This window comes from Scleropages formosus, chromosome 12 (genome assembly GCF_900964775.1).
Source record: "Scleropages formosus chromosome 12, fSclFor1.1, whole genome shotgun sequence".
NCBI classification, from domain to species: Eukaryota; Metazoa; Chordata; class Actinopteri; order Osteoglossiformes; family Osteoglossidae; genus Scleropages; species Scleropages formosus.
The window spans coordinates 8,119,502-8,143,911 of record NC_041817.1 but is presented as its reverse complement, the minus strand read 5'-3'; the positions used below and the strand labels follow the sequence as shown (position 1 = coordinate 8,143,911).

The window sequence follows — 24,410 nt, the reverse complement described above, 5'->3', positions numbered from 1 at the left end:
AGAATAATGAAAACCTTCTGACCGCTGCAGGGTTTCTAGCTTTAAAAGCTCTCCACAACATCAACACTAACTTCAACAGGATGGAGGCTATTTAAATATTTAAAATCCTGCTTGTTTAAAAAAAAAAAAAAAAAAAAAATCTTTACACCGATACATGGAAAAAGTTTGATTGCAGACGTTACTTTTATATTCCTTTAATTGTTCGGTACAGTTTTCATTCATATTTGCATTCACCTTTCGTTTGCATCACCACGGTGGCAAACTTCAGATAGTTACACGACATACTAAAGTAGAAAAATAATGCTACGCACATACTGAGTGCAGTGAATCTGTGATCCTTTTTCGTACACTTACACGTAGTGCTGCTGTTTGAAAGCATGCGAACTCCTCGTGTCCCTTAGTTTCAGCACCAAATTGTTATTACATGAGAATCAGTCTTTCTCATGTGACGGAACAGGTGTGTATTGACCAGTTCCATATGTCGCTTTAGAGGAAATCGTGTGTGGGGTAGAAACACGGAAGCAGCGCAGGTACAAAAATAACCGAACAGCAAGTTAAATTGGGTAAACCAAGTAGGTAAGTAGAATCAGGTGTGTCGATCGTAATCATTCATTCATTTTATACGTTTGTTTTGATATTTTATACAAGAATAATGCCCACCCCTACAGCGTTCACATACTTTCAAGCAGCACCGTACGTAAGTACTGTATAGAACCTATGGCTGCATTTGGGGGGCTCTAAATTCACACCCTGACGCGTCTAAGTCTGCTGCTGCTGGCCTGCGGACAGAGCACAACGGGAGCCCAGTTCCGCACACACGTATCTGTCTAATCGGCCAGTCGCTGCGTTTCCTTTCCCTGAGCACTAGCTTGGTGCAATCGTAGGCTGGTGATCATTCTTTAATTGTTGGCGCTGCATACCGTACATCCGCAATCCGGTCAGAGCGAGTAGCGCTGCTGTCTCATGGCGCCTGGGTGGAGCGAGAGGATGTGGGTTCATTCCCCCCTCTGTCTGTGTGGAGTTTGCATGTTCTCCCTGTATCTGTGTGGGTTACCTCGGGGTGCTCTGGTTTCCTCCCACACTCCAAAGACATGGTTCAGGTTCACCCATAGTGTATGAGTGAGAGAGAGAGTGTGTTCCACTGATGTATGGATGAGTGACCCAGCGTAAGTAGTGTATCTAGCAGTGTAAGTCACCACGGTGAGTAAGGTGTGTGGGCTGGTAACACTACATAGAGTTCATCGGAAGGTGTTTTGGAGAAAAGCATCTGCTAAATATGTAAATGTAACGCTAATGTAAAGAAAAAGAGCGCCACATCCATACAGTGGCATTGCTTTTTTCACTGTTAATCTTTGATGGAATATTATTCTAAAACACTTCCATCTGTTGTAAATAATGCCACATGAACCGTGGCTCACAACGACCCAGATCCGTAAAATAAGCATATTTACTTGTACACTAAGCACGGTGGTCAGCGGTCAGTTCACTTGGACCGGATTTCTTTGAGTTTGTAGGAGGAAATCTACACAAACAAAGACAGAGGTCGGCACAGGCACAGCTTTGGCCAAATTCACCACAAAAACTGTCGCGTTAGGAAGTGACAAACCTGCCTCTGTGGAGAGCAGAGCTTTACATGGAAATACAAATGTCTGACTGAGAGAAATCTGGGAAAAATCAAATAATAAAAAGTGGTTTATCCACTAAGTGCAATGTGCAAAAAAAAAAAAACGCCACAAATAAGTGACGCGCCCATCAAAAGACGCAGACGTTGTTTTAAGAGACAGACTAATGAAACGCAAAGAGCGAAACATGAAAAACAGCACAATGAAATAGCAGCCGTGCTGTTGGCCCGGCGGATTTATAACTAAAGAGGAGAACATATTAAGCACAGGCGAATCAACAGAAAAACACATAAACAGCAAAACTCGAAACAAAACAAAGCAAAACAAAGTAGAGGAAAAAGGAAACCATTTCTGTAAGAATCATTTGAAGTTATGAATATTATTGAAACCGTTGTCAAAGAGCCCATGTAAACTTGACAAAATATGCAGGCGCACACACACACACACACACACACACACACAAGACAATCTGCTGCCCAATGCAGCTCACCAAAAGGTCTTTGGACTGTGGTAGGAAACCAGAGCGCCCAGAGGACACCCACACGATCACGGAGAGAACCAAGCTTTGGTCCAAGAGCTGTGAGGTGCCACACTGCTGCCCCACATGTGAAAACATTCGGGCTACATTTTTAAACATGTGACTCGTCCGAATACCAGAGGGAAAACTATTCCAAGTCTCGGTGCAGATGCTTCACTCCAGATCTAAAACAGAGAAGTAATAACATTAGAAATATTTATACATAACTTGGAATGAGCCTTACATGCGTGAAACTGGAACCTTTATCGTCCTCCGTTTAATACGATAGTTTTCTGATGCTGAAGAAAAATGTGTAATTTGGAATGAATTTTATTAATGCTTGAACTCACAATGCAAATCTTATGTGTGTCTTGGGAGACGATCAGTATGCGTTCCGAGCCAAGAAATATCACGCAGTGCTTCTGTCACAAAAATGTTTGCATGTGTGAATGGATGTGGGGAGAAAGGAGATCAGTGTCCTGAGGAAAGAGAAAAGCTTCCTGAGCTCACAGGGCAGCTTGGAACTAGTGGGGCTGTTTTGGCCTGCTCTCTTGCACCGAGCGCTTGCAGTTGACGCCCTCCTGCCTTCATTCCAGCAGTGCTCTGTATGTCTTACCACCCTGTCAGTTCTCTGCTTTTCCATGGGTATTTCTTACTAACAACATATCACAACATGTTTATTCATTAGCTCACATTTCCAACTCACTGTGTTAAGCTTTTAAGGTAAGTACCTTGTTCAATGGTACTACAGCCATAGGTGGGATTCAAACCTGCAACCTTCAGATCTGAAGGCAGCAGCTCTACCCACAGGTATGTATAAGATACCTAAGGTATAATAAGGTAAAAAAGAATGGGTTCAGTCAGGAGAATGACACTATTCAGTATATGTATTTGCACAACAAATAATTTTTCCCCAGAGTGATGTACAGTGATTTTTCTGTACTATTTAGCTGACACCTTTACCCAAGGTAACTGGCAGTGCTAGACACACTAAACTACGTATAGTCATTCGCCCATCTACACAGTAGGGTTACGTAGAACGCGTTCGTGGACACACTACTATTTAGTCACCACTTCACTCGAAACACCTGTCTTTGGACTGTGGGAGGAAACCAGAGCACCCGGTGGAATGCACAGGAACACGAGGCAAACGCGCAAACTCCGCGCAGACTAAGCTGGATTCGAACGGAGGTCCCAACCCGTAGCTCACCAATGCAAACGAGGAAGTAAATTCATAATATCTAAACACTCAGCAAGCATAACCGGTACCAGAGACATATGCTGCAGTAACAGGTCAAGAAGTTCACCTGCACAAGTTGCATTTTAAGCTGCTTGTCTACTTGTAATTTAAAAAAATCACACATTCCTTTTTGAACAAATGGATACTTGAACTGCATCCAACAAATGGTTCACCCTAGGGCATTTTCCCTTTAATATAATTATCAAAGTAAATACACGATGTATGAGGGGAAATAAAGGGTGACATCGCAGGAAATGTCAAATAAATCAAAGCAGTATTTCATTCTTCCGTGAATGCATAAGCCAAGGATGTGTATAGTATATGAGTCACGCTCAGTAATGTATAAAATGATAACATGCCACGTACCATGTTTCGGGCATTCTTTCTGGGCCTTTCTGCCCGTACTGTGTGCGATACAACAAGCCACAGCAAGAGACGCCGATCCTGAGTTATGGAGATTGATTGTATGCGTGTGTGTGTGTGAGAGAGCTCCCTGTCTGCACATGCTAAGCTTGTGAGAAGTCAGAGGGAAGGGCAGCGCCAAGAAGGCCAGGCCCTGGTAGCTCACATCATCCGCAGGCCAGGACAGAGAGACTGCGACTACACGCATAGACTGCAGGAAATGAACGCAGTGGTCAGCACAGCTCCCGTCACAGCCGGCGGTGCAACGGTGCAAAAACATGAGGATAAAACAGTAAAGATAAATTCAGTGTAAAATATAGACAACTTTGAAAGTGTGGTTTTAAACAGTCTTGGACTGCTGTCGCATTTTATGTGACCACCAAGCTGATTGCTTCTGCTTCTTATTATATGAGCGTAAATCTGTAATAGGAGTGTGAAGCAGCACTTTATTACTGACCAACTCATACTCTCTCTAGTAAAAACGTATTTGTTTCGTCTTATGAAGCTCTTTCTACGGAAACGCAGAGTCAGCCACCCCAACAGCTGGGTTCCTAACAAAGCTGGATGTCCGATACAGCTCTGCACTGGTGGAGGTCGGTCGGTCTTCAGGGAAACTTCAACACAAAGGGTCACGTGTGGAGGAGAGGAAGCCGAGACGTTCAGGAGGCCTGCGAGGAGAGGTGCTCGATCATTCCCGGTACCACGGTGAACCCTGTAAGTTAGTTTCATGTACGTTACGTCATTTAGCAGACGCTTTTCTACAAAGCAGCTCCCAATGAACTCCATGGAGTGTTATCAACCCGCACACCTTATTCACCAAGGTGACTTACACTGCTAGATACACCACTTACAACGAGTCACTTATTCATAGACCAGCGGAACACACTACTCACCCTGCTATCATGCCCACAGCTCTAAAAACGCGAATGACGTGGTCTGCAGGAACTGATATGATCACTGACCACAGAGGTGCAATGCTCCAAATTGCCCTCGAACCCACTGCACCGAATCAATTACATTTCCATTTAATACAATTAATTTATTTAAGCACTTGTATAGCATATATGCCGATTCACCATGCTCCTCTTTGTAGATCTCGCTCCATTCTGCCCACCGCGCCGGCAACGAGCAGACCGGATCTCACGGAGTTAACGCCAGTCAAAGCCAGAGCTGATTCAAACGTTCCTGGAAGCCCCAGGCGATTCAAGCAGGGGTTTCCTTCTGCTGAGCTCAGATGGAGAGCCTCAACCACGTGGCGGGGAGTTTCCCTGGGCCAGGACAGCAGGTTCGCATTTAAATGTAAATAATTTCGTGCTACTGAGTCAAAGGCGAGGAGCAGCTGTGTGTCTCAGGGTGGATGCTGGGATTTCCGTCATCTTTCACGATGGCCGAGATCCTTCATCGACACGGCGCAGAGAAAGCTCGTTGTCTGTGTGCTTCTTCTCTCCTGAAACCCTTCACCTGCGCAGCACTGCAGCGCTCCTGCAACTCAAATGTGCTCCATTTATAAACAGGCCCAAGAAGTGTCGAGCTGTTTAAATGACGTTACAGAAAATAAACACGCTTCGTGGTGTATTAACCAGAAACAGCAAAACAAAAAACGCTGAACTGGAATATAGGACCTGAAAAACATTCCAATTTTAAAAGTGTGTTTTTATTTCGAAACTACTGCTGGGTATCATGCTTTAATAGTAAAAACGCCATAAATGATCATTCATAGTAAAAGCACTGCTTTTAACAGTGTGGGGATACGTTTCAGGGGCGCATACAATGTCTGAAAATATTCTGGAGACACTTTTGGCACTAAAAGATGCATGATCTTTTGTTATGATTAACTGTATGGCTTGGGTGTGAGCAACGGTGATGTGGCTGGAAGTCCACCGATATCGGTCAGCACAATGTCGGAGCAATCAGGCGACCTAGGAAACGCACTCACTGTACAGCCAGCTAGAAACCAGAGAGGCCTGCTGCCCTGGAGGACCACGGAGAGAAACTTTCACAAAACACAACAATTTTGGCAAAGCCATTCTTCGAGGCCTGGCAAGAATCACCAGCTAATTAATGACACATAGCTGGCGGCACAGACCGAAGAAATCGCTGAGGAAGGTCCAGAGAAAGAGATGCTCCGCGCAACGAGACGTGTTAGACGGAGCGGGCCGAGGCTATCGGAGCCTCCAAGGCTTGCGTGCGGAGGCGTCGAGAGGTTCGTTGCTCACCCAACGCTAGCGTTTCAAAAGCACACCCATCGACACCATTTTTTTTCCGAAATTACGCAAGAGAACGCATTGCAATTGAAAAGCAAAGCTAACAAGTTTGCCCTTAGCTAAAGAAACAAAGAAGACTTCACCATAAAAACTCTCTCTGCTTATTTTTATACTTTATACTGGGTGTACTACACAACTTAGCTGTTTTACAAGGACTGGATTTTATCATTTGTTAGCTACTTTAAAGTACAATCGTTTCAGCCTTTAAATATAACCGAAATACAACTTTACGTAGCATCAAAGCAGCGGTCACGCCGAAGCCAAATTGAAAACGATGCTGTCGGCGTGTTCGGTTTGTCGGGGGCTGTTGCCAGATGCGTCACCTGGGTTTTACTGCACTCTTTAAGACAGAAATCTGGCCACATTGCGGAAAACTAAATTAGATCAAAGTCGGAATATCACAACCAATGGCTGCAGAATAAGCAGCTTTAACTGTACTCTTCTTTCAGAATGTTTTTGACAGACTGGTGAAAGTATTTTCTTTTTTTTGGGGGGGGGGGGAGACAGAGAAATAACAGTAAATCACAAATACCAATTTATACACAAGACTGATTTTTAAACAGAATTTATTTATGTTTCTCCATATAATGCATTACTGTACAACTGCATATATTCTGAAATAACTTTCATTACAAAATAGGGCTCTACCATCCATACACAAAATACTTCTTAGGGACATAAACAGCAGAACAACCTTAAAGAAATTCCAGAGATTTAGGAAAACAACTTATTGTTTTAATTTAGCAGGCAGAAATTGAGACGGCTACACCAAAGTCCCAGATATTTGGTACATACAGAATAACAAATGAACTAGAAAAATGCCTTTCATTTTTGTCTGATACAAAAATTTGCAGCGATCGAGTTGAAGCCGAAGGTCTGTTTTTATTAGACATTGCGAATGCTACATTTCCATCTTTTTAGTTGAAACAAACATTACACAACCCATTTATTGTGCCTTACAAGTTCAGCCCTGACTCAGATTGTCTGAGAATTCCTCATCTCAGTAAAAAAGTCAGATCAATCATCCAAGCAAGCAAACAAGGCAAGAATCCTCAGACTCAGACTCACCAACATGAGCTTATTTTCTGTATTTCCAGCATGGCTTAAATGAAACAGATATACATAGCAAAGATGTGTCTCTTATATGTTGTTTTCCTCAAAAAATATAGCTTGTGTGGAATACACATGACATATCCAAGATACATAACAGACTAACAGAGATACGTTAAGTCGTGCTATAATGCAGTAGTATGCAGAACCTACTTATTCACTGCCTTTCTCAACTAATGTAGAGGAAGAGAGAGATTTGGCTTAATTCTGAGGTAAGCAATGTACTTCAATATAATGCCCGGGAAACATTCATACTTTTACAATCAGTATTTATTCTCTATTTACAAGCTTCCACGTTTCTAACTAATCCGAACCCCGGCACTGACCCCACAACCCGAAGGGTTCTTTCAATATACAGCGTATGGAGCCGAAGTTCCTATTTTGATCAGGGCTCCTAGTTTGCAAACGATCCTCTCTTCAAGGCAGCTCGTTCCTCGACCAACAGTCCGGCGCTGCCCACGTTCCTCACCGCTGGTACGTGTCGCCCTGCTTGTCACGTTAAAACATGTCACCTCGAGGCATACAACAACGGAACCGTGTCCTTTCAGAATCTGCCAAAGGAGCGGGGAGCAGTTAGCAGACACCTCGATACAAACAGAGCCCACGGGCTAGGTGGTGATCAATATTTACAGCTCATTTTAATCACACTAATGGGGTTGTGCGACAAACAAACGGATCAGGTTCTACCACCAGGGTAGCGTGCTCCGGCTTCAGAGACCTGTGCTCCTGCATCCTTCGTGCAACGTGCAAGCTCACTTCCTGGGCTAAAACTCTCATTTGTGCCCATCACAAGAGTAATCCTGCATGTTAGCATTTCTCCATCATGTCAGCGCTAATTTATAATTATTACTATGAATCACAAATCACCGGACAGCGGACAGCCTAAGAAGTGACCTGTTAATGCAATTGTATTGGCTATAGCTGTTGCCGATTGTGGTGCTAAATGTGTTACATGAGGAAAGGGAAATTACCAGATGAACTGCACTGCAAGCTGTACGTTTACAATAAGACTTTGTAACCGAGTAAACGTGACCGTTTCGATCGTATAACAAACTTCACGAGAAACAAAACAACAATATTAGGTGCTACAGTTCTAGCGCTACCTGACATGCTACTGAGAAGTGACTGCTGCTTACGAGAGAAGACCGTAAAAGTGTACTGGACTCTAGCAATGAAGTACCTTAACTATATAACTTCACTTGCAGTAATATAAAGAACAGACTGCTGTATGCATTTTTGTTTCATAACACAAGCTATCTCATTTGAAGCTCATTATTAGTTTTTTGTTTTGTTTTTTTTTTTGTTTTCTGATACCTAAAGTTCATATCTAACCCATTGCTCCTTGACTCTTCGCAAAGCCTTGGAAGGCACCACATGTCCCCCTCCTCCGTAATTTTCAAAATGTTTCTATTTCAGTCAACATAAATGCCACTTTCTTGGTATTTACTCATAATCCTTCATTGGTCACAGAATGGGAGACATCCCCATGATTGGAATGTTTTCAAAAAGTCCACCTTACATATCAACTCAGATTATAGTGAGCCACCTTCGCAGTATGAGAATAAATAGTGTAATTCACAGAATTATGTAAAAAAGAGTAACGTTACTCTGACTTAAGAGTCAAATGTACATTTTAACAAACTACTTTGACCTGCTCAGTTGAACCAAAACAAACAGTGAATGTCATAGCATATTTCACTTGGGAAATTCTAGGTAACAAAAGTTCAGATTTGTTTCTAGAATGGTAACCTTCGACATACCACTTACTTATTTAGTGTGCAAAATGGCCTTTCTCAAAAGACAAAAAGAATTTCAAGTTTTCAAAAATTTATCCCCCAAACTTGGGAGCTTTGACTACAACTGTGAGACAAAAGAAATTTAGGCTAAAAAGGCTAAAAAATCAAAATAAATCAACAGTAAAAGAGGGAAGAAAGTTACAGAAAATGGTTTCTACCCTCAAAAGTACTCTATTTCCCAGAAAGCCGCAGGACTGAGTCATCCGATCAGCCTGAGACTGGTCCAGGGACTTTGTCTAAACAGGAAACGGGACACTTCCTGAACAAAAGGAATAAAATGCCTGGGCTTCTTGGTTTGACTTAGAACTTTGACCACAAATTTCCACTCTGGCTCTGCTTGCTGTGCCACACTTTTAATGTTTACCTTGCTTCACACCATGAACGGCAGCAATAAACCTGCTGGACTTAAGTAAGCTAAGGAAGACAGCAGCACTAACAAGAGACAAGTCCAGCCTACGTACATGACAGCAGTCCCAAAGGAGGACTTATTTGCCTTAGGGACAGGCTGTTTGTGCTCAGAAGCCGTCTCTAACCTTCTCAGATGAATGTGCTTTGGTCACACCCAGTTGTTAACTTGCAGACAGCAGGTTTCAGGCGCCACACACCCTCCCGATACCCTCCTACCGCTTCTCCAAGACCCCGCGAAAGCACCAGGTCTTATTTCCTTGCACAACATACAGAGGTCAAATCACTGTGGCAAAACATAAGCGAAGACAAGCCACCCATTCTGAGATTACACTCAACACCAAATGACCCGCCACCTCCACACTGAATCCTTAGACTGCAACCAGCACGAATTTCCAGTTCATGTCTAAGGAGCAACAGGAACATTGAGAGTTCATCTTCATATTAATGCTTTTCTCATGACTGTAAGCCACTGTAAAACATTCCTTAGTATTTGAAATTTTTGCCTGAGGTGACCACTTATGTATGACATTAATGATCTCTCAGCCAACCATGAAAGAGATTTAAACTCTGATTTCAGGCACTGAAACAGTGTTGCAGACTATTCTCCTTTTTCCACAGTGGAAGTACATTACAGTGTCAACTTTTCTTTTTGAAAAATGTGAGGAAAAAAGGCAATGTATCATGTAAATTTGATTTCTGGCCTATCATCATGACAAGAAAACGATGGCTCCATATTTCGGGCAATCTTGTTATATAACTAGTGACTAGTTTTAAAAAAAAAAAAAAAAAAAAAAAAAAAAAAAAACTGCTTAAATATGCCTTCAATTTATGCACGTTGAAGGTGCGTTTGTGGTTAGAAAGAAGGACATGACTATGGCAGCGTAGTAGAAGGGATCTGATTGAACAGCAGTGTGGTTTGAGGGGTTTCACTGGACAGCAGTACACTGACTGGTTGCGATTAGACGGAACTATAGATGAGACAGATATGACTGGACAGTAATGTACTGAGGAGTGTGACATCCAGTAACAAGCGATGTTCTGAGGGAACTGAATTCAAAATCTGGACCAGTTGAGATTATCAGCTTTGAGACGGAGGCTTAGAGCAAAAGTAGAAGTGGACAGTGCCCCAAAAACTCCAGATTCAAGATCAGCTCCATGACACAGATGGAGAGTAAACTTACAGTTTAGCTAACTGTTCCTGGTCTTCTGCTTGGGGGCACTCTCCACTTGGGACGCTCAGGTTGTCACGGGCAAAGTGTCCTCGTCTTTGTCAGATCAGCCTAGCCTCACCCTCCATCTCTGGCGGCAGCTCACACACTCCAGTGAAGTTCATCTCCTTGCCCCTTGTTCCTGAATGCCCGAGAGAAAGCCTTCCTTCTTCAGGAGAGGTGTGATGAGACGGGCTCTCAGGTGACACAGCTGCCCCACTCACAGTACGTCTCTCTTTAAGGAAGCCCTCCAGACGTTTCAGGATCTGCTTGGGGTTCTTTTTGGCAAAGGTCTCCACTTCTGCATGGCAAAACAGAGGATACAACTAAAGTGTAAGCCAACATCACAGAAATTCACCAGTTTCTGCAAAACTTTCCAACTGGATTAGCTTTAAAATCACACACGAATGCATGTGGCCACTATCTGTAAAGAATTATATTTATTCTATACCAGCTTATTTTCAACAGCTACAAACCAAAAAAAAACAATACCTTTGAGCACAAAGCCTGAGTCTGAGATGGTCTTCTGCTGAGTCTTCCACACGAGGAAGAGCTGCAGAAAAGCGGCTACGTAGAACTCATTTAGCACACCAACCACCTGTTGCCGTCGGTTACACTCCCTGACCAAAATCAGATAGGAGGAGGGCAGAATTCAGTGTCTGGACATTCAACAGAGGTACGGGTGAGTTAATCACATGGTTATAAAAACCGTTTGCATGTACATAAGGTGAGATGAGCAAAAGCAAATGGTTCAGCAAGAACTATTAATTTAAAGAGGTTGGGTATTAGAAATAAAAAGTATGTTTTTCATAAATTTGCCAAAGTAAGTGGCATGTGGACTCACTTGGTCAGAACCTCTTCCCGAAGGGCGTGGAGTGCAATGCGTGTTATGTTGATGGACATCACAATAAAAGGAAAGTTCTGAAATGGAAAAATGCAACAGGTAACCAAGTCTTTTAGGTTGTGCTCAAGTCTGCAGGTCCAAAAAAGGTGGCACAGGGTATGGAGAATCTGAGACTTGCTCTGTAATTTGGGCACTGACTTACCTGAGTGGGATGCTGGGAAAGCTTGTAGATGTCCCTGGCCAGAGGCAGTGTCTCTGGGTCCATCACAAGGTACAAGGTGTGCATCAGTCCCAGGAAGCCAGTTCCTCTCAGGTCCGTAGCAGGGTCTGTGCCTGCATTGTACGCACACGCAGTTAAGAAGATGCGCGAGTAGCAACTAGGGACTAGCAACTACAATGTAGAAAATGAGGAGACACATGCACAACCCCAGCTTATATCACCAGCAGCTCTCACCCTGGAAACCCACTGTTTCCCAGTGCGGCCCATAGCGAGGACAGTCAACCCGGCTGCCCGTGAGCCTCTTGTAGATGGTCTGCAAGACGCGTATATGAACCTTCTGGCTGTTGTCCAACGGGCCTGCAAAGTTAACGTTAAGAGCAGTGAGACCGTGCGGTGCTACAGCCAGGGGTCAAACAGGGCCTCAGCATCACCGGGGTTGAGGGAAGACTACAACAGGCAGTGGCAGCACTTCGAAGAGCAGAGGAAGACGTGGCCGTGAAATACTCACATTGAGCAATTGCAAACACCAAGTTCCTCTCCTCAGTCAGCTCCCGGTGCAGCCGGGGTGGCCCGAACAAAAAGTGCGTGATGGCGGCCCAGCCAGTCCTGTGCAGAGTGGGCTGGATATTCTTCTGCAAGAATGGAAGAACGCAATGTATGGCTGACACTGATGAGTGATTCCTGACTTACTGCGCTGTGTTCTCATTAGGGATGCATGCTGCTCATATTTTACTGATATTATCACTAAAAATAATTTATGTCTCAACATCTGCCTCACCATTTCTATATCATTGCCAAAAACAATTATATAGTCATAAATAAACATTTAGTCAAAAACACATTTGTGATATCATAACTTTTCATTTTCAGTGTTATATTTCACAATAAAAGAAAAACATCAGTTTAATTTGACTTCAATGAATCATTACTAGCAGTAGTATCTAACCAGCCATTCATTTGCTTCACATGGATGTGTGCATAATGAAACTATACACATTTAATACATTTAATATTTAGGCCATGGTGATATCCCATCTGGACTACTACAACTCTCTCTTGTGTGGCCTTCCCACTACTGCCACCTAACCTCTACAGCTTGATACAGAATGCTGCTGCACGAGTTGTGTTTGACTTGCTGAAGTGTTCGTATGTATCTCTCCTACTCGTTTCTTTGCACTGGCTTCCTATAGCTGCTTGGATCAAATTTAAGACCCTGGTTACTGCCAACAAATGCATCAGTAGAACTGCTCCCAGCTATTTACAAGGCTTGATCAAGTGCTACACCCCAACCAGACTGCTTCGCTCATCTACTTCTGCTCGCTTGGTGACCCCGCGCACAAACGGTTGAGCACGGAGGTTCTCAGTTCTGGCTCCGTTGTGGTGGAACGACCTCCCCCTCTCACTCAGAACTGCTGAATCTCTGTCCACATTTAAAAAGGGTCTGAAAACTCACCTCTTCCAGACTCACTTCGCCCATGATCTCTTAAGCTCATGTATGGTGTAAATGTTCATGCACCATAACTTCATGATCATGTCCGAATCAGCCTTTACACAGACGAAACTCCCGTATTGTACGTAAATGTTTGCGTATCTCCGGAAAAAAAAGCTGTAGAAAGGTGATCAGGATTTGTCTATTCTGATGTTTATGCAGCTCCTCGTGTGATGAGGACTGGTGCATATAGTGGAAAGAAACTAACTTTACTTAAAAATCAAACTGTATTCCCTGGATGCACGTTGCTTTGGAGAAAAATGTCTGCTAAATGAATAAATGTAAATGTAATACAAAACATTAAATTTGTCCACAACTAGAAAATAAAATGAATTAGAAAAACCACCACCAACAGTAGAGGACTGGAATCCACTTGTTTGCATTGGGAGGGAATTACTTTCTCACTGTAAATCTGTAATAATTGCACAGTGCTGTGGTTTATTCCTTAGACACACATATATAATATATATATATATATTAGCTACTGAAATTAATTAGTAAAATGCATAATGCAAAATAGATGAGGTAGTGAGCCGCCATACAAAATATGCAGTTTGTAAACATACTAAGTGTGTCTTAGTCAAGCTTATCTTGTACTGGCATCACGTTCCTAGGCCTTTGATGAATCCTACAGTGCTAGTCAAGTTGTACCAATATTGTTACACCTGCCATTTTATAACAAAATTAAGTCCGTTCATATTCAAATAATTCAGTCAAATTTTGCTCTAAAAAACCTCTGCTGTATTGTTCAATTCACTGCTGGTGGTATCTCAATAGTCATTTTGCTTCATTAAGCCATATGGATCTACCAAAATAAAACTTAAGAGGTATTCATTTACATGCTGTCTTAATCTGAACATCCACATTCAGGAATCCTATCAAAGTCACTAAGTGAACAGCTGAAATGTTTTCTCCTTCACCTGCAATGATTTTGGATTTAAAAACTATTGCTGTTTTCCCAAATAGTTCTCTTATACTTTGGAACTTTCATTTCATAACGAATCCATACATTTCCCACTCTCTCATGTCATTGTTTTCTTAGCCGCACTAGATAACACTTCACACAGAAAACATGCTACGTGAAGTTTTGCCTTACTGTGCATCCCTGAGGTCAGCTTGATTTTGTGAGTAGTGTGATAAAAAGGGGATAGGGGGCTTGATCAAACTGCTGCATCGATGAACAGAAGGCAAACCGAACCTTACACATATTTGGAAGCATTCACCTAATAATTTAGGACTAATTTAAAAATTACTGCATGCTTAATTGCTTTATGACAGCAGTGTATTCTGATAAACAGTAATAAAGTTTGCCACATCATCTGGTACCAACAGCGGTAGCAGAGCTTAAAGTATCACTTCTTGGTATCCATCCCTGGTCATTAATGATTCTGTAGTGGTTTACCGAAGAAGCACAAAGTCTGGAACATACCAGGACCTCCGACAGGTCTGTGGTCTGGAAGTGCTGCAGGGCCTCATTGAAAGAGATTAGTGGTGTTGGAGTGAGATCCTCGGGAAGAACTGCAGCAATGAGGAGCATTAAGAAAAGCATTTAGAAAAGCATTTGACCCTCCACATCACTAGCAGAACTCTACACGGATAAATCTGTACACATTAATGCACATGCCAATGATACCATACACAGCACCATGCACAAAACCCACAACAATATGTGTACTATTAATAATCACGGAAACATTACATTCTCAGTTGACAAACGTTCTGACGTTGTGAGGGCCAACATAAAGGGAACTCACCAGGCTGGATGCTCTCCAATGCTTCCCACTCCTCACGTGCCTGCCGGACTTCAGCGCTCTCTTCTGCAATGATACAGATGAATGTGGAGGGAGTCACGGTGCACTCGCTACAACCAGTGTGGGGTCTGCGATTATTTTCTTGCTCTCCACACCCCAGTTCTCTGATGGAGTTCTTACTAGTAACATCTAAAGGTACCCAAGGCACACAGCTTTGATATGTGCTGTCAGTGTTTCGGGAATCAACTATTCAGCCTATTCCAAACCGTTTCATATTGATTTAGAGGCTCTCATATTTTAGTGCTGAATCTCCGTTCAATTTAATACGACTCCCACAGGCCTACCTTTGTAACTGTAATTCCAAAACACGATTTGTATGGGTCTTTCTGTCTATGTCTGTCTCGCCCAATAATGAAACAAAACACTTGGTCCAACATTAATATCAACACTGGATTGTCTTTAAATGAATCTTAAATTATATGGTCCTAAAAAGTGTAACTAGAATGTAGCAAGTGCATTCTTCTCTACCAATTGGACAAAGTTGTGTTCTCCCGGCTAAAATAAAGGTTTTGAGGGGGGTGAGTGACAGAGAGAGAAAGAGAGGACAAGCTCACCTTCAGTTTTCTGTTTCTCACCCCCTGCTGCCAGAGACTGCAGGAGCCCATTCTGCTTCAGACTCCAAATCTATAAACAAGTAATTCCATTCAGACCAAAAGCTGGCATTAACCTTTAAGTGACATTATTGCGAGCTGCATTAAGTGACATTAAAGTATCTTCAGCCCTCCATTGCGGTAAGCTGAGAACACAAGCGTGGAAGTGGTGAGCTCTGGTAGTACTGGGTCCTGGTGCTGTCATACCACACTTTTTCACTAGCTCACCGGCAGAGACTTGAGAGCTGCGTTGCCATTCACACATTCTTTGCCACCGCCTTCTGGGATCAGTCCATTCACTCTCTGCAAAAATGAAGAAAAAGATCACATAACTGGCATGCCGCTTACAGCCCTTCTCCCAGTGTGGTGTCTCTTGAGTAAATGGGTAACGACCATGGCTCCTCCCAAACCCTTATCCAACTTTGTCTCGTAAAACTGGGTCAGGGTTGTAAGATACAGAAAAACATGAAGAGGATTCTCTGGAGAGCCAAAGGATAAAATCAAATAAACAAAATGCTTGGTTCACAAATCAACCAAAGGAAATTAATCTCTACAGCCTGTGGGGTAATTAATTTGCTTGTACTTTTTGGCCTGGTCCACATTTAAGACCCAACGCTTTCTGATTCTGAATGGCCAGACACAGACACACCATTAACAATTTCTTTGTTAGTGGAACTGATAAAAAAGTCAATGATATCATCAGGATCATCAGACAACAGATGATTTAAGAAAACTACAGGACATCTCAGACCATGTAGAACACTGATGAACAGGAGAAATAACTAAATTAGTTGGAGAAAAACCCACAACCAAGCCCTGGACATGCTAACAACCCAATGTTGGTCATGTAGAGGCATGATTACGTCTAAGGATTGCGTAAATAGAATGTATTAATAACATATATGTGTGAACTAAACTAAGAAATTTGAGGAGTGGTAAAAAAAAAATAGAAGTCTGAATATTTCTTATGGCGATACAATAAAGTAAGAACTGCTTATGGAATGTTTATGATCTAGAGAAACAGAAGTAGATCCACCAAAAATGAGAAAGTCAGCTTCTCAGTTTGATGAGAGGGAAGAAAAACAAGAAAGTAAAACAAAAATAAAATGAAGTAAATTTTTCATAGGTGAACTTTTAATAATTTAATGAGTTTGGCAGCAAAGTACACAGAGTAAACCTTCATGCTTCACTAATATTAAAGCAAAGTGATTTTTTCTTGTCGTGTCTATAAAGGACCAATGAGCGACACGTAAATCAAAGAATAAGGTACAGGGAACGATGGGAGGGAAGGTGCTGCAGTGCCTGAGACAGGACGGCCGAGGGATGACATCACCACCAGCCTGGACCCGCAATAGAGAGGAAATGCAGCTCACTTCTCCCCAGGGGATACTATGAAATCAAGCACAGGCCAGCGAAAAGTGCCGCTACAAAGAGGCCGTATCCTGCCATGCCTCTGTTGCGCATCACTATTTATCAAATGAACCTCTGTTTTTTTTTTTTTTTCCCTGAAAAGATTCAAAAATCATAAATAATTTTACTTCTTTGACATTACAGTTGGAATTTTCATTTCACTTCTAAATTATTACACGAGGCTGTATTCCTTGGGAAATAAGACCTAGTGCAAAAGACTGATAAATGCAGCCATTAAAGGCTTAGATCAGGAAAAAAACAAAAATAACGCTGACTATCAGAGTACCATCCTGCACTCTATTTACATGTATTCATTTAGCTGATGCTTTTTTCCAAAGTGACTAACAGTGTTAAGCTACTTAGAGTTATTTACCCATTCATACAGCTGGGTAATTTTACTAAAGCAGGTTAGAGTAAGTACCTTGGTCAAGGGCACTACAACTAGAGATGATGCTCGAACCTGCGACCTTTGGGTCCAAAGGCAGCAGCTCCAACCACAACGCCACCAGCTGTCTATGTATACGATAAAAGTCATCATCTTTCATATTAAAAATTGCTCACCCTTATAGTTCATTAGAGAAGCAACTACAAAGCAGTTATTTGAATAAACTAAAAAGCAGAAGGTTTAGCCCTGGAGCACAAACGTGACGAGTACTTAACACTGACAGATACCCATTTTTAACCCCATATTACATATCAGCCAAAACTGTTTGAGAATAAACTAGAAAAAGTTCTCCTTTTGACAAAACTATCAGTATTGTGATTCCAGTGCTTGTAATGAGGAACCTCCGAAAGCTCTTGCTTGAAATAGCCAAGATCATCATCTCCACAAGGTAGGAAGTGAGCAAAATATCTTTCCCATGGAGTGAGGCACAACAGTGCCAGATTTCGGCACAAACTGGCCAACAACAACAACCAGTTCAGTGTATCCCAAACTAAATGTTGCCTACAGCTAACTGGGAGACAAATACAAGCCACGGGAAACAGATTTACAAGAAACACTAGGATGCAAGGAGAACAATAAGCAATTCTGCAGAAGGTTTACATTAGCACTGAGGGCCTGATAAACCATGATCTTAGCTGAAAGTGCTGCGGTACATTAAAAATTCAAAATTTAAATGTGAGTGGAATGCAATACAAATAAAGCAGAGAGAAGGCAGCATAACAGAAGTTTAAATGATACCAAATCAGACAAGCAAATGCACAAGAAGCACAACATATATTTAAGTGCTGTACAACATGAGTTTCCCATCTCTAGAAGGTTACTGTAGAAAGTGTATACACCAGCACCTTGCGTTATAACATTCAGAAATACAAACATTTTCCAATCTATTTATTTTGAACTGCATTTTTTTCACCAGTCTTACTTAAAAACTTCTATCTGTTGTGGAGTGAAAACAATCTGCATTCCTGCACTCAGCTGGTAAGTGTCAGTAAAACCAGACCAAACTGAACAGGAACATGGGACTAACTTAATTCAATGCACTTCTAGTGTTTATCGTTCCTAGTTTTTATATTCCCGAGTGTTGGTCATCTATAACAAGATAATAAACATTGCACTTGTTTATGCAATGAATCAGTAAACAATCAGCATTGAATAGGAGTTTGTGGATAGAAAGTGTTTGTCATTTTACATTAGTTTTAATTTGTCATTTGAGGTTCATAAAAATGTTCAAATGAAAACTCTTTATAGCTATATCTAAAAATTTGACAGACTCTGACCTGTAAATACATCAAGAGACATCTGTACCATTCTGCTTTTACTGAGATGAGGCAGGTAGTCTTTGGCCATGCTTACGTGATGAATTGGTCAGCAACTTGTATTGAATAGGAGGTTGTGGTGATTACATAAATTTTTACTTTGCAATCATTTTAAATAAACATTAATTTTGACTTAATCTGAAGTCTGTAAAAGAAAATCTGGATTGACAGGCAGTCAAGAGCGTACCCTGGCTCACACCCTACGCTACCAGGACTGGCTATGAATCGTTGCGACCTAGCAAGACGATAGTTATTTATAATGAATGGATGAAAGGTTTGCAGAATGTTTTTTGGTCTGTAACACCTTTATCTGAGGTTTTTAGAGAACTTCACTCTGAGCAAATGGAGGGACACCTGTATTATGTCGTTCTTACTTGTACGGACTTTGTAAGAAAAGCAATTTTGGAATTATTTTTGGAATTAGTTTTTATGTTGAGAAGCCAGTGTACAGTACTATACATCTGATGCAGATAGCTCCATATTTTTTCTTGGTGAAATTGTTGTACAATTCATGAGGAAAAACTGAACATTTATATAATTTATTGCTACAGTATCATAGTGTTCAATAAACTTAAAATTAGCTCAACTTGGAAGGATTCAGCTTAGCTTTGCCTTTCTACAGTCAACTGGCACACCATTACAGCCTAATAATAAAAAGGGGTCGGATGTCACTTAGAGCTTAAGTTTCAGAGGAAGTTGTATAGTAATTTTAGTAGTAAGGACTACCTTAATATTACAATTATTATAGATCTAAGCAATGTCAGGACACTGGAGATGAATGCAGAGAATATCTACCAGACTAGCACAATTGCCCATCTACTGCACAATCTGGATTTACAAGGGGAGTAATTACACCAAATGTCTTGAGATGAGACCACATCAAAAAGGGCAAAGGAGATTAAAGTTTAAAGGGAAATGAATTAGTAGGAGTCACAAGGAAACAGAAGTCAAGCAATACTAGCCTTGTGTAATTACAGTAGAGGTTCCCAGTACCTGGTCTTTACTGGCCATTGGCACAAAATCCTACCCCATGGAATGCTCAGGAGAACACAATGAGAGCAAACTCAGAATAAGCCCTCATAAAGACTATTAATAATTTCTTTTGATTAAAAAACATCTGTAGAATCACAATGAAAAGAAAATACATAAATTCAGGAAACCTGGGTATTTAACAGACTCATACATGTTACAAATATGGTCACATTCCTTCCATCACAAAACCAACTCGTGTATATACTTTGTTTTCTTATACAGAAGGAGAACAATCTCAACCACTGACTGTGGTAAATCTAAATGACAACTAAAACAGTACATTCAATAGGATTATTTCATCATTATTTATCTCTGACTTATCTTCAAAGCAACTTGCAGTGTTAAGATACTTACAATTATATAGCCACTTATAGAATGGATGTAATTTTTACTCAAGCATTTCAGGGTAGGTACCTTGCTCAAGCGTACCACAATTAAAAAACTGTGTGGTAAAGGTAGATTCCTGAAACAAGAATGCAGAAAACCATATGTACCTAAAACTACGCAAAAAGCAATAAACTTCAAATGGATGTAGTCCTGGTCATCTCCCATCAATGGATGAAGTGATGGGCCTTAGAACACCTGAACTTCCTCACTCTCTCTCCAATTAATTAGATCAACTCACAAAGGCAAATCTCTCCTCTTGTTCCCTGGTAAGGATTATTTGCAAATGGATTATTCCTAAAAGGATTAGGGGAGTTCATCTGAAGGTGGCAAGGAATTTCACTTACTTTGTGTGCCAGGTGATACAGAGGTTAAAAAAACTGGACTTGTGACCAAAAGGTGGCGACACATGGGAGGAGCAGGGCCTTCTTTTTGTAACGTGCCCAAGGAGATTAACCTGAACTGCTTTAGTGGAAATGACAAGTAGTGTCAATGGACAGAATGCAAAAATGGTAGACATACAGGTGGTCCTCGATTTACAGCAGGGTTCCTTTCTGACAGCCATGTTGACTTTGTTGTAAATCTTGGATTCCCTTAAACTGCATTACATGAACAATAAGATTAACAATTAACATGTATGAATGCTAAATTGTATAGTAGGGCTTTGTCATATTTTCTCCACTAATTCCATGCATTATGTGTTAAAATAACACTAATAGAATAATATACAGTACAATATTTTCATACATTATTATTTTCACTTTAATTTCTAAATCTATTGTCTTTTCAGCAGAACCATAAAACTTACTTTTTTGCTTGATAACCATTTTAAGTAAAACATAAATTGAAGGGAATCACAAACAAAAAAGTTCTGCCAACAAAATACAATCACAGCTAGATACCCAAACACTGATTGAAACCCAAACAAGAACAAAGCAGTCGTTGGACAGTGCAACCAAACACCGGGACTCGAAAATAATATATGGTATGTTTAATGGGCCAGTTGTTGAAAGTTGCATGCAGAAGACTACCTGTACCTGTTTTAGAAGTTAATTCAGTTCCTTAACTAATACAACTCCACTCTTTCAGCTAGTTTTCCTGAGCTGTACTGTAATTAAAAGCGTTTTTACATGACAGTGCAAATGATACAAAAGTGCTGCTATTTGTAGTGTCTTAAATATTGACTAATATCTATAAAAAATGCTCCCCCTGTTTAAAAAAAAAAAAAAAAAAAAAACTTTGCTTTATTACACTTAAATATTAAAAAACTAGTACAGCACAGACTACAATATTGCAGTGACATCTTCAAACCTGTTTTCATCTGTTGTGGTTTAAATCTTTATCCAAGATTATTTGCATCTGCATTTATAGATACAGTAAATGATTAGCATTATAATCATTCACAATGATTAGCACAGCAAGAAAACAATCATATATTTATGACTGAATATCTCTGTGTTTTGATAAACCATTCAAAGCCTTCAGATGACCACTGACTGTACGGGGGGTGTAGCAACACTGCAAAAATATACCACACCGTGGAGTCCATGGAGGACCCGAACACATACTTTTCATTGACATTGCAGGTGCAATACACTTCACACCCACGTTAAAAGGTTTTAAGGGGTGTGCAATTTTAAAAATATTCTCAGAATTAGAAAACATTGTGGCAGAAAAATTATTATTATAAAGTATTCTACAGCAGATGTTTTAGGTGCTTAAGTGGATCGTAAATACCCGCCACTGGCAGAGTACTACTGGTCTATCACCTTGCAGTCTAGCACAAATTCAAAGTAGAAGAAAACATGACTGCTAAGCAGTGGGTAAACTCTTTACTCTTTTGAGGAAAGACTGGAACAGGTGTGAGGATGGAGCTGGACTGGAATGTTTTCTTCCCAGAGAGAATAAGTAATGCAGCAAGCAGTTTGCTATGTGTTGCTTTATAAGGTGACACAGGCCAAAATGTACTGACTTTATGCCAGATACCCGAACATGATATGGTCCCAATGAGAGCATCCATTCACATTTGCACAACAATTTTTCCATTTAAGGTTCTATCACAAGAGAAAAAATTCATTAAAGGGCTTAATATTCATGCACAAATATTTTAAGCACCTACCTCTGCATATGCTGTGACACAGTGGTTTCCTTCCATGACCTAAGTGCTTAACGGTGACGGTTTCCTACAGTCCGACTCTCCCGAGAGAGCCCACTAAACACGTGAGGCCACACATGGTGAGAGCGGAAGGTTTGTAAAACTTGTCCGGCTTCTGCAGTACCTCCGCTTACAGTCTGTTTTGGCCTGTCAGAGCACTATGAGAGTTATGATGCAATTTCAAAGGATCAGGCAGCGGAGTGCCGTTTCAGCACAGCCCTTTTGGGTACTGCAAGACAAGATGCCACAGAGCCTAGCAGGGAGTCAGAGCAAGGGTCACCAACTTACTGCACTTTCCTTCAACCCTTCGGAGTTGTAGCCGTGACCCAATGGCTTCGATCATGAGAGCCACGGTGATGCACAAAGACATCCGCTTCCTTATGTGAATATATCTTCGGTTACATTGGAAGAGGACATCAATGATAAAAGTAACCGGGAACGTGACCCTTCTTTCAGCCTTTCCTCCAAAAATTGTTGTCTGTGCTACAGATTTTCATTACGAGTGGAAGTATGAGGCCAAACTGGGACACATAGCTGGACTGCGTGCTTCCTTATCACGTGGGATCATCGTTCTGGAACCTTCAGGACTGCTTGCCCCCCCCCCCCACACAGAATTCTGCCACTCTTGTTCAGCTGCAGCAGAGCCCGGTTACAATGGACACGATCATCATGCTTCAGTGTTCCCGGTCCTTTCCCATCCTCCTCAAAAGCAAATGTTTATGTGCCATGGCAGCAACACCTTAAGTCAACCACGGAGGACGTGGAGAAAAAAATAAGTCTTTATTTTTACATGGTGCACAGCCGAAAAATCCCTTCCAGGATACGGGCCACTTGCAGCTTCCCAGTCCTCGCACGTAAATTGTTCTTTACCAACCGTTCTCCTCTTACAACAGCAAGTGCAAAAAAAAAAAGGCCTATCGGCAGGTGGTAGCCGTGCCAGGGAGGGGGTCCAGGTAAAGCCGGCCTCTAATGAGCTCTGAGGTGGAGAGAGAGAGATCATTCACTAAAACATGCAGCATTCAGACTTGGGAGAAACACATTTCCATGGTAACAAGGAGATACATCACCAAATTCAGAGCAGCGGTAACAGTGCCTGGCCAAAATGTTTTAACATGGATGTCGTCTGCAGCTGGCTCATACCTGCCTGGTAAACACAGATCGACTTACAGGAGATTTTAGTCGGTCCTGCACGCTTCTCGATGACAGAGGTGGAATAATTCATTACTCATATTCATGATTATTCACTCTAAGAAGGCACATTAAATACAAATCATCCCAATCACAGACAGCTTTTTCCCCTACACCTAGCAACAATCAGAGCCTATTTCTTTGGCAATTCAAATGCTTCTAGTTTACTGTTTACAAAAAAAAAAAAAAAAAAAAAAAAAAACACAATATAAATTAGCTTAAGCAGGGAACCAGAGAACTGGGTAAGGAGGTCGCTGTGATCATTGTAGAGCCCGGGATGTATAACAATCAATCAATGTCACTATTATCCTCTAAGTACATTGAAAGTTTATCACAGTGACAATCAATACTGACATGTTGGTAATTCACTCCTCAGTTTGCCTGAAACAGTCGTAGTTACTTTACTAGTCGTACGGTTCTTCAGGTATTTTTGCACTCAAGTTGTTCGCCAGCTCAGCCTCAGCTGAGTCCGTTAGCTTGTCAAACGGGAATCTGCCAATTTCAAAAATGCAGTTACCACTTAAGATCAAAATAAACTGGAACGACGGCGAGGACATTGTTTTTTTGGGGTGAGCAGCTGAACATGATTTTAAACACAGAACCGTTGCGAACGCATTTTGCGCTACTCTCGTCTGCCTAGCTAGCCCATGCCTCTGAGCTATTAGCAAAGACAGTTTACTATTTTTCAACAGAACATGTTATACATATTTTCATAAATTAAAATTTTTCCTCAGGCCAGTTATTTTACTTACTGCAGTTCTTATTTCCAAATGAAAACCTCAGCTTTTCGCTTACCTCAGTCTCTCTCCCTCCAATCTCTGCCTCCCTTCCCCCTCCAGCGGTGCTGTCATTCCCGGAGCTTGCTGGGAACTGTAGTTTTACAAGTCAAAACGTCCGGCTTTCTTGCCGGAACTGCTTTTACGTTTGTGATATTTTTTAAGTTAATTTATGATCACCTG

At 41.4% G+C, this 24,410-nt stretch overlaps 1 protein-coding gene across 2 annotated transcripts; it reads right to left on the bottom strand.

Moving 5' to 3' along the window:
- Positions 1-6,545: 6,545 nt before the first annotated feature.
- On the bottom strand, positions 6,546-24,315 carry elmod3 (ELMO/CED-12 domain containing 3). 2 transcript variants are annotated; one of them, XM_018762433.2, is made up of 12 exons: positions 24,247-24,315; positions 22,228-23,239; positions 15,750-15,824; positions 15,486-15,555; positions 14,875-14,937; positions 14,550-14,638; positions 12,140-12,263; positions 11,866-11,988; positions 11,614-11,744; positions 11,412-11,488; positions 11,060-11,187; positions 6,546-10,868 (listed from the first exon to the last, which is right to left on the bottom strand). In XM_018762433.2, exons 2-12 carry the CDS (start codon positions 22,261-22,263, stop codon positions 10,630-10,632), a joined length of 1,155 nt encoding a protein of 384 aa, XP_018617949.1. In that variant the 5' UTR covers positions 22,264-23,239; positions 24,247-24,315; the 3' UTR covers positions 6,546-10,629. The 2 variants fall into 2 exon arrangements, with proteins under 2 accessions (XP_018617949.1, XP_029112920.1); XM_029257087.1 differs by having other exon boundaries at positions 24,204-24,251.
- Between the last annotated feature and the right edge of the window lie 95 nt (positions 24,316-24,410).

Coding starts and splice junctions, on each gene's coding strand:
- elmod3 (XM_018762433.2), bottom strand. CDS start 22,263: ATGGAAGGAAACCACTGTGTCACAGCATATGCAGAG. Junction 14,938..15,485: donor TGAGAAACAGAAAACTGAAG/GTGAGCTTGTCC, acceptor GTATCATTGCAG/AAGAGAGCGCTGAAGTCCGG. Junction 11,989..12,139: donor GGTGTTTGCAATTGCTCAAT/GTGAGTATTTCA, acceptor TTAACTTTGCAG/GCCCGTTGGACAACAGCCAG.